General features: G+C 45.2%; 1 protein-coding gene across 1 annotated transcript; it reads right to left on the bottom strand.

Moving 5' to 3' along the window:
- Positions 1-608: 608 nt before the first annotated feature.
- Positions 609-5,861, bottom strand: HSPA5 (heat shock protein family A (Hsp70) member 5). Its single transcript, XM_023217148.1, has 8 exons — positions 5,360-5,861; positions 5,030-5,261; positions 4,520-4,657; positions 3,776-3,888; positions 3,293-3,683; positions 2,940-3,177; positions 2,488-2,655; positions 609-1,525 (listed from the first exon to the last, which is right to left on the bottom strand). Exons 1-8 carry the CDS (start codon positions 5,479-5,481, stop codon positions 963-965), a joined length of 1,965 nt encoding a protein of 654 aa, XP_023072916.1. The 5' UTR covers positions 5,482-5,861; the 3' UTR covers positions 609-962.
- Between the last annotated feature and the right edge of the window lie 3,773 nt (positions 5,862-9,634).

Here is a 9,634-nt window from a genome sequence, read left to right as displayed (position 1 = left end):
TAGTGGAGTTTCAATGTCACCATCCTAGCTCCCACCCCAGTACCACTGAGAAATTTCAAGGATGGAGATTCTGACAGCTAGGGGTTCACAATATACCTTTACATCTGAAGTTACAGATTAAATAGAAGTGTATCAATTAGTAATGCCAGTGATCACTCATTCCCCATCATTTCTCAGAGAATCCAAGCATCATTAATAATAATAATTTTTAAAAGCCACCAGAAACGCAGTTTTAGAAAGGGGAAATAGGAAACCAAGTATGGTCAAGAAAACCCCACTTTGGACACTGTGAAATGCCCCTTGCCTAGTAAATATGTAGATTAACTTCTCTCCTCTTTCCTTAGATTAATGCAAAAGCCGAGCATGGTACTAACAAGCCTGTGGCTGGGAGACTGAGGTGGAAGGATCACTTGGGTTTTTTACCCAAGAGGGTTAAAAAAAAAAAAAAAAAAAAAAAAGAAGCAAATTCCCTGGAAGCATTAAATAGAAGTGTTTCCTTATCCCAACATACCAAACACTCCCTCCCCTCATCCCACACACACAAGAATCTAGCCTTAAATTTCCTAAAATAAATAATTGATCTAATTAGAAGCTTTTCACAAACATTAGACCAGTGTAAATAACAAACATTTATTGGTGTCACTTATGGTAGAAAAAACTTCCTACACCAGATGCACATGACCCAATTGTTAAATAGAACATTTTGAAGGTGAACACACACCCTAACCCAGGTTTTTTACCCACTTTTTAAGATGGCCAATTCTTCTTCTCCCCCCCCACCCAAAGACATGTGAGCAACTGCTAATGAAAAGCAGTAAACAGCCGCTTGGGCTATATCATTTTCAACTCCACTCTGAGGTGAAGATTCCAATTACATTCGAGACTTAAGTTCTCTCAATTTTTTCCTAACGAAAGTTCCTGAGTCCAGTATTTACAATATTACAGCACTAGTAGATCAGTATCTACAACTCATCTTTTTCTGCTGTATCCTCTTCACCAGTTGGGGGAGGGCCTGCACTTCCATAGAGTTTGCTGATAATTGGCTGAACAATTTCTTCCAGTTCCTTCTTCTTAGCTTTGAAGTCTTCAATGTCAGCATCTTGGTGGCTTTCCAGCCATTCAATCTTTTCTTCTACAGCTTTTTCCATGGTCTCCTTATCTTCAGAGGAAAGTTTACCTCCCAGCTTTTCTTTATCTCCAATCTGATTCTTTAGAGAATAGGCATAGCTTTCCAACTCATTTCTAGTATCAATGCGCTCCTTGAGCTTTTTGTCTTCCTCAGCAAACTTCTCAGCATCATTAACCATCCTTTCGATTTCTTCAGGTGTCAGGCGATTCTGGTCATTGGTAATTGTGATCTTATTTTTGTTCCCTGTACCCTTGTCTTCAGCTGTCACTCGAAGAATACCATTCACATCTATCTCAAAGGTGACTTCAATCTGTGGGACCCCACGAGGAGCAGGAGGAATTCCAGTCAGGTCAAATGTACCCAGAAGATGATTGTCTTTCGTCAGGGGTCGTTCACCTAGAAGTTACATATAGAAAAACTCATTAGTTGTTACTGACAAGCATTAGCACATCCAGACACTTTTGGTTTTATCGAGCTAAAAGTAATTTCATATTGGTCTACAGGGAGCAGCAACTAGTACTAACAATGAGTTAGGTTACTAACTCAACTGAATTTTATCTATTTTAAAGTACTGTGAACTCCTTTTTCTTGTACTCTAGGAGCCAGCTCAGATGTTATTATTAAGAATGCTAAACATAGGCTGGGCACAGTGGCTCACACCTGTAATAATCCCAGCACTTTGGGAGGCTAAGGTCGGTGGATCACCTGAGGTCAGGAGTTCAAGACCAGCCTGGCCAACATGTCAAAACCCTGCCTCTACTAACAATACAAAAATTAGCCGGGTATAGTGGTGGGCACCTGTAATCCCAGATACTCGGGAGGTAGAGGTTGCAGGTCATGCCACTACACCCCAGCCTAGGCGACAGAGTGAGACTCCAGCTCAAAAAAAAAAAAAAAAAAGAAAGGAATGCTAAATATCTAGATATAAAACATTATTTGAATTAAGACCCCCATCTGAAAACAGCAGTTACTTAGTTCCCTTGCCATTTCAATAGATCATATTAAGTCATGTTCTTTTAAAACATGCCATGATTGATAGACCTGGCGTGGTGGCTCACACCTGTAATCCCAGTACTTTGGGAGGCAGATGACCTGAGGTCAGGAGTTGGAGACCAGCCTGGGCAACATGGTGAAACCCCATATCTACTAAAACTACAGAAATTAGCCAGGCATGGTAGTCCATGCCTGTAATCCCAGCTACTCTGGAGGCTGAGGCAGGAGAATCACTTGAACCCGGGAGACGGAGGTTGCAGTGAGTGGAGATCATGCCACTGCAGTCCAGCCAGGGCAACAGAGCAAAACTTCATCTCAAAAAAAAAAAAAAAAAAAAAGCCATATGAGCAAACTTAAGTAATTACCTTCATAGACCTTGATTGTAACAGTTGGTTGATTATCAGAAGCTGTAGAAAAGATCTGAGACTTCTTGGTAGGCACCACTGTGTTCCTTGGAATCAGTTTGGTCATGACACCTCCCACAGTTTCAATACCAAGTGTAAGGGGACACACATCAAGCAGTACCAGGTCACCTGTAAGGATAAGTTATCTAATTTCTAATTCAAGTTCTCCCCATGAGCTATGTAAAGTTTGTGTCTCTAGCATTTGGTTAGGTTGTAACACACACATCTTAAAGGCAGTGAATTGAACAGTTGCTAATGATCTTGAGACTACTACCCCAGTCTTGTCTTCACTTATACCCTTTACTACATGTGTGACTTTGTTGCTCATATTCTGGTATTTTCTAAAGCAATAGCTAATGAATCTTCCATCAAGCTACTGAATCACTATGAAAGATGCTGCAATCATGACCTACCTGTATCTTGATCACCAGAGAGCACACCAGCCTGGACAGCAGCACCATATGCTACAGCTTCATCTGGGTTTATGCCACGGGATGGTTCCTTGCCATTGAAGAACTCTTTAACCAGTTGCTGAATCTTTGGAATTCGAGTCGAGCCACCAACAAGAACAATTTCATCAATATCAGACTTCTTCAAATCAGAATCTTCCAACACTTTCTGGACGGGCTTCATAGTAGACCGGAACAGATCCTAGAAAAAAAAGACATGGTTACCGTGATGTCTTTTATCTAAGTATCTAGATGCAATGTCCTGAATTCAGAGTCTAATGAGATCTCATTAGCAAAGCAGAAAACAAGGAACATACCATGTTGAGCTCTTCAAATTTGGCCCGAGTCAGGGTCTCAGAAAAGTCTTCTCCTTCATAGAAGGACTCAATTTCAATTCTTGCTTGATGTTGAGAAGACAGGGCCCGTTTGGCCTTTTCTACCTCACGCCGGAGTTTCTGCACAGCTCTGTTGTCTTTCCTGACGTCTTTGCCAGTCTTCTTTTTGTACAACTTGATGAAGTGTTCCATGACACGCTGGTCAAAGTCTTCTCCACCCAGATGAGTATCTCCATTAGTGGCCACGACTTCGAAGACACCATTGTCAATGGTGAGAAGAGACACATCAAAGGTTCCGCCACCCAGGTCAAACACCAGGATGTTCTTCTCCCCCTCCCTTTTATCCAGGCCATAAGCAATAGCAGCTGCCGTACTATTAGGAGATTAAAAAAGTGAAAAGTTTTGTCAGTACTTCACATTGCCACTATTTGGCAAATATGCCGTATCCCTGAATTTCATACTTACGGCTCGTTGATGATCCTCATAACATTTAGGCCAGCAATAGTTCCAGCGTCTTTGGTTGCTTGGCGTTGGGCATCATTGAAATAGGCTGGTACAGTAACAACTGCATGGGTAACCTAAAAGGATAAAAGATAATTAAGTGTATTGTCACACAGTTTAACCCTTTTTCAAATTACAGTCTGGCCAGGCAGTGCCTTGTGCCTGTAATCCCAGCACTTTTGGAGCCTGAGGCAGGAGGATTCACCAGAAGTCAGGATTTCAAGACCAGCCTGGGCAATGTGAAGAAACCCTGACTCTACTGAAAATTAAAAAAAAAAAAATTAGCCAGGTGTGGTGGTGTGCCTGTAGTCCCAGTTACTTGGGAGGCTGAAGCAGGAAAGCTGCTTGAACCCAAGAGGCAGAGGTTGCAGTGAGCTGAGATCATGCCACTGCAGTCCAGTCTGGGCAACAGAGCAAGACTCCCTCTCAAAAAAAAAAAAAAATATAGTCAAACCATCACTTTAGTTTTCAAGCCAATTTATTGATGAGTATAACATATAAAATGTTATGCTCCTGGAATTGTAAGCATTAAATAATACATGAAAAGTCTATTTTGTTTGGCTTATAGTAAAGGACTCAATAACGGCCTGACAAGCATGAATACCATTCTGATTAAAATTTTTGAAACCATGAAGGCTTCTATACATAACAGCCAACCAAGAACACTAATGATCAAAAAATACTTAACATTGTTCTAGAAATATTTACCTTCTTTCCCAAATAAGCCTCAGCGGTTTCTTTCATTTTAGTGAGAACCATGGCAGAAATTTCTTCAGGAGCAAACGTCTTTGTTTGCCCACCTCCAATATCAACTTGAATGTATGGTTTAGTTTTCTTTTCAACCACCTATTTTAAAGAATTACTGTTTTCAGACACAGATGCAATGACATCTCAAAGTTTAAAAGACCCATACGATCCCCACAATTTGGTTTATTTCGGTCCCTTGGGGCTGCAAATTGACTAGAAATACTTCAGGGAGTATAGGTGTCTCATAAAGTTCAGTTTTAATCGGTCTTTTATTCCTAAACTATTGTAGACAGAGTACGATATCAACTATGCTGTCTTAAGTTTTGTAACATACTAAGATTATTAAAGTTATTACATACATCATGTCTATAGCCTTCAACTGATGTCTCAACACTTTTCCAGAGACTTATAACTCTAAATACTCCCACCACCCACCCGTCCTCTAACCGGACAAGAAAAACCCGGTCGAACCTTGAACGGCAAGAACTTGATGTCCTGCTGCACAGAGGGGTCGTTCCACGTGCGGCCGATGAGCCGCTTGGCGTCAAAAACCGTGTTCTCGGGGTTGGAGGTGAGCTGGTTCTTGGCGGCATCGCCGATCAGACGTTCCCCTTCAGGAGTGAAGGCCACATAGGACGGCGTGATGCGGTTGCCCTGATCGTTGGCGATGATCTCCACGCGGCCGTTCTTGAACACGCCGACGCTGGCAGAAAAAACCGACAGAGGGACATCAGCACCGCACTTCTCACACCAGGCCAGGCGGCTACGCCCCGTCCCCCCGCATCCGCAAACCCCACTTACCAGGAGTAGGTGGTCCCTAGATCGATGCCGACCACCGTGCCCACGTCCTCCTTCTTGTCCTCCTCCTCGGCCCGCGCCGCGCTGAGCAGCAGCAGCATCGCGGCCACCACGGAGAGCTTCATCTTGCCAACCAGTCGGGCAGCACCAGGTAGGGCGTCGCAGGCAGTCCAGCCACAGGCCGCAGCACAGGAGCCCAGCGCGGTTTCCGACTTGCAGGCGGCAGGGGCCGGGGGTCACAAGGCGCCACGAAAAAGGGGAAGGGCAGGTCTGGAAATGCAGGCCGCGGCGCTTACCTCTCACACTAGCGGAACACCCCAATCGGTCGGTCTATCTGTGCTATCTCGGCCGGCGTCGACCGCGCCGTCGCCTACTCAGCTTATATACCCTCCCCCAGCCCCGTCGTGGAGGCCGCCGATTGGTAAAGGCTCTGCTCGTTGGAGGCCGCTGATTGGCCCAGGCCACCAAGCTGGCCGCTGCCGATTCGAAGCAGCCTCCTCCGCAACAAACGTCACTGCTCCGCCCCCCCCAGCTGAGTCATTGGCTGCTATTCGTTTCCAACGTTCACCAATGGTAGATAACATCCGCCCCATGCACTGGTCCCATTGGTTCAGCAGCTGTCTATCTCTCCTGCGACTTCTCACCCCGAGGCATTTCCTCTGGTAACCGCACAGGTCCCGCCTTCACTCCGGGCCCTAGGGGTCGGAGTAGGTCCAGCACAACTGATCCCCCGGGGCTGTGGGATCTGAATCTTTTCCTTCTCTACTGCTTGTTCTCCCCAACTCCATCCTTCATCCCGAAGCGGGAAGCAACTTTCTCTTCCCAGCTTCCATCCAGTCTCTTAGTAGACCGGTCGCAGCTTAGATGCTGGGATCGCCTCAGAACACATTTCTTTGCCCTTCACGGCCACTACCGGTATTGGGGTATGCGAGTCTCAGGGCCATTCGTTGCTCACAGGTCGAGCTGGTCTGGACTCTGTTCGACCACGAATCATGGCTCCTTCCTGCCAGTTACGTCCCCTCTGCACCCTTGCCCAGCCATTTTACCAGGCCTCTCCACATTGCTCTGCCCCACAGTCACAGGACAAGCCCGGCCAAATGAATTGCCTTCAGCTCTGAGTCCCCTTCCTACTGTGGCAACCCGCTCCAGTGCCAGCCCTCCCACCTTGGATGTCTTAATTTTTCTAACTTGCCACCCTTTATTTTCCCCTCTGCTGCCCATCGTTTCCCTCTGAGGCTGAGGTTATCATTTACAAGACTTTCCCCATCCCTTATTGTTGATACTTTTCTACCTTAATTCCAGGAAAAGGTCTGATGTGCACACAGACAACACATTTGATAGGCGAAAATCGTCTTGATAATGCCTCATATAACATCCTGTTGCAAAAAATAACAGATACCGCTATTTGCTGAAAGCCTACGGTAGACTAAGCATGGTTCAGTGTGCTTTTCATGTGTCATTTAGTCTTGACAGTTCAGTACTCGGTAGGCATTTCCCATTTTCCAGATGAGGACATTGAGACTGAAAAAGATTAAACAACTAAACAAGTCACAGAGCTGGTGAGTGATGGAGTTAGGACTGATAACCAGGTGGACTTCATTCTATTGCTAATACTTTTATATATATATATTTTTTCAAGACGGAGTATCACTCTGTCGCCCCCAGGCTGGAGTGCGGTGGTGAAAAATCAGCTCACTGCAACCTCCGCTTCCGGGGTTTAAGCGATTCTCCTGCCTCAGCCTCCTGAGTAGCTGGGATTACAGGCGCGCGCCACCATGCCTGGCTAATTTTTGTATGTATTTTATTTTTTTGTGGAGATGGGGTTTCACCATATTAGCCAGGCTGGTTTCGCACTCCCAGCCTCAAGCGATCTGCCCGCCTTGGCCTCCCAAAGTGCTGGGATTACAGGCGTGAGCCGCTGTGCCTCGCCTCTTAACTTTACAACGAAAAATTCATTTGTGGCGGGACACGGCGGCTCACGCCTGTAATTCCAGCACTTTGGGAAGCCGAGGTGGGTTGATTACAGGGTCAGGAGATCAAGACCATCCTGGCTAACACGGTGAAACCCCATCTCTATAAAAATACAAAAATTAGCTGGGAGTGGTGGCACGCGCCTGCAATACCAGCTACTCGGGAGGCTGAGGCAGGAGAATCGCTTGAACCTGGGAGGCGGAGGTTGCAGTGAGCCGAGATCGCGCCACTACACTCCAGCCTGGGCAACAGAGCTAGACTCCATCTCAAAAAAAAAAAAAAAAAAAAATTCATTTGTTTAACAAATGTTTTTGGAGGACCTACTATGGAAAGGGCAAAACTCTGATACCAAATATTTGAGATTTATGGGTAGACTGTGTCCAGATACCAATAAAACATCCTAAACACACTTTATTAAGATATTGAGCCTGTGACTCAGTACTCAAGAATTTTCTTTTTCCTTAGTGCTCTTTGAAGGTTAGACTGGTGACTCAGTGTTGACTCCATTCACTACAGGGGTTGCATCATGCATCTCTTTCAACAGGGCTTGTAATCCTGTGGCAACATTGACCCTTCTTTGGCTTGCATCAGTCCAGCATTAAGATAGAAATCATCATTTGACCACATTACAGCTTCTTGCATTTCAATCAAACTTTTTTTTATATCGCAGTCTATTTCCATTAAAAAAAAAAAAAAAAAAGAACTCTCAATTTCAGCCTCATCCTTGATTAACAGAGTAACCTTTTGTAACTCTCCTTTTTGTAAGATTTAGAAAAATGATACATGGCTAACTTCCAAAGGTAATTGAGTATATTGTGGTTTTATCTTTTTAAAACCAAACATTTTACATACATTTTCTAGTATATTCCAAAGCACAGTCACTTATGAATAGGAAAGTACACGGTGGAAACTAGCTTGCTGAACATTAAATGCCAAAAAATAGTATCCATGTCAAGTTATCAATGCTTAACTGTTAGACACTGTGCTAAAGACCCACGTGCATTATCTCTTTTAATCTTTAAGAAAGCAGCCAGGCGCAGTGGCTCACGCCTGTAAAGTAATCCCAGCACTTTGGGAGGCCGAGGCGGGCGGATCACGAGGTCAGGAGATCGAGACCATCCTAGCGAACACGGTGAAACCCCGTCTCTACTAAAAATACAAAAAAATTAGCCGGGCATGGTGGCGGGTGCCTGTAGTCCCAGCTATTCAGGAGGCTGAGGCAGGAGAATGGCGTGAATCCGGGAGGCGGAGCTTGCAGTGAGCCGAGATCGCACCACTGCACTCCAGCCTGGGCTACAGAGCGAGACTCCGTCTAAAAAACAAATCTTTAAGAAAGCATTTTTTTTTAATTCCAGCATTTTGGGAGGCCAAGGCGGGCGGATCACGAGGTCAAGAGATCAAGATCATTCTGGCCAACATGGTGGAACCCTGTCTCCACTAAAAATACAAAAATCAGCTGGGCATAGTGGCCTGCCCCTGTAGTCCCAGCTACTGCTACTCGGAGGCAGAGGCAGGAGAATCGCTTGAACCGGGGAGGCGGAGGTTGCAGTGAGCTGAGACCGGCGACTGCAGTCCAGCCCGGCAACATAAGTAGACGCCCTCTCAAAAAAACAAACAAAAAGAAAGCATTTTTTTCTTACCCCTATTTTAGAGCAAAGGAATCTGAACCCCCAGGAGGTAAAGCAACTTGCCCAGGAGATTGTACACCTAAGATAACGAGCCAGTATTTGAGCCTTGGCAGTTGGATTGTTAACTTCTATAGGTTGTTGTCTTGAGCTTCAGATTTATAATTTTGGGTTGGGCATGGTGGCTCAGACGTGTAATCCCAGCACTTTGGGAGGCCAAGGTGGGTGGATCACTTGAGGTCAGAAGTTTGAGACTAGCCTGGCCAACAGGGCAAAACCCCATCTCTAATAAAAATACAAAATTCGCTGGGCATGGTGGCCTGTAATCCCAGCTACTTGGGAAGCTGAGGCACGAGAATCACTTGAACCTGGGAGGCGGAGGTTGCAGTGAGCCAAGATCACACCACTGCACTCCAGCCTGGGCAACAGGGTGAGACTGTCTAAAAAGAAAAAAAAAAAAAAACTTACATTTTGTTTTAGGACATAGTCACATATTTTGTTTTTTTAATTTACAGTTTATAATTTTCGGCGGGGTGTGGTGGCTCAAGCCTGTAATCCCAGCACTTTGGGAGGCTGAGACGGGCAGATCACGAGGTCAGGAGATCGAGACCATCCTGGCTAACACGGTGAAACCCCGTCTCTACTAAAAAAAAAAAAAAATACAAAAAACTAGCTGGGCGAG

This window comes from Piliocolobus tephrosceles, chromosome 14 (genome assembly GCF_002776525.5).
Source record: "Piliocolobus tephrosceles isolate RC106 chromosome 14, ASM277652v3, whole genome shotgun sequence".
Taxonomy (NCBI): Eukaryota; Metazoa; Chordata; class Mammalia; order Primates; family Cercopithecidae; genus Piliocolobus; species Piliocolobus tephrosceles.
This window is presented reverse-complemented; position numbering and strand designations above follow the sequence as displayed.

Coding starts and splice junctions, on each gene's coding strand:
- HSPA5 (XM_023217148.1), bottom strand. CDS start 5,481: ATGAAGCTCTCCGTGGTGGCCGCGATGCTGCTGCTGCTCAGCGCGGCG. Junction 4,658..5,029: donor TCAAGTTCTTGCCGTTCAAG/GTTCGACCGGGT, acceptor TCTTTAAAATAG/GTGGTTGAAAAGAAAACTAA. Junction 3,178..3,292: donor AATTTGAAGAGCTCAACATG/GTATGTTCCTTG, acceptor TTTTTTTTCTAG/GATCTGTTCCGGTCTACTAT.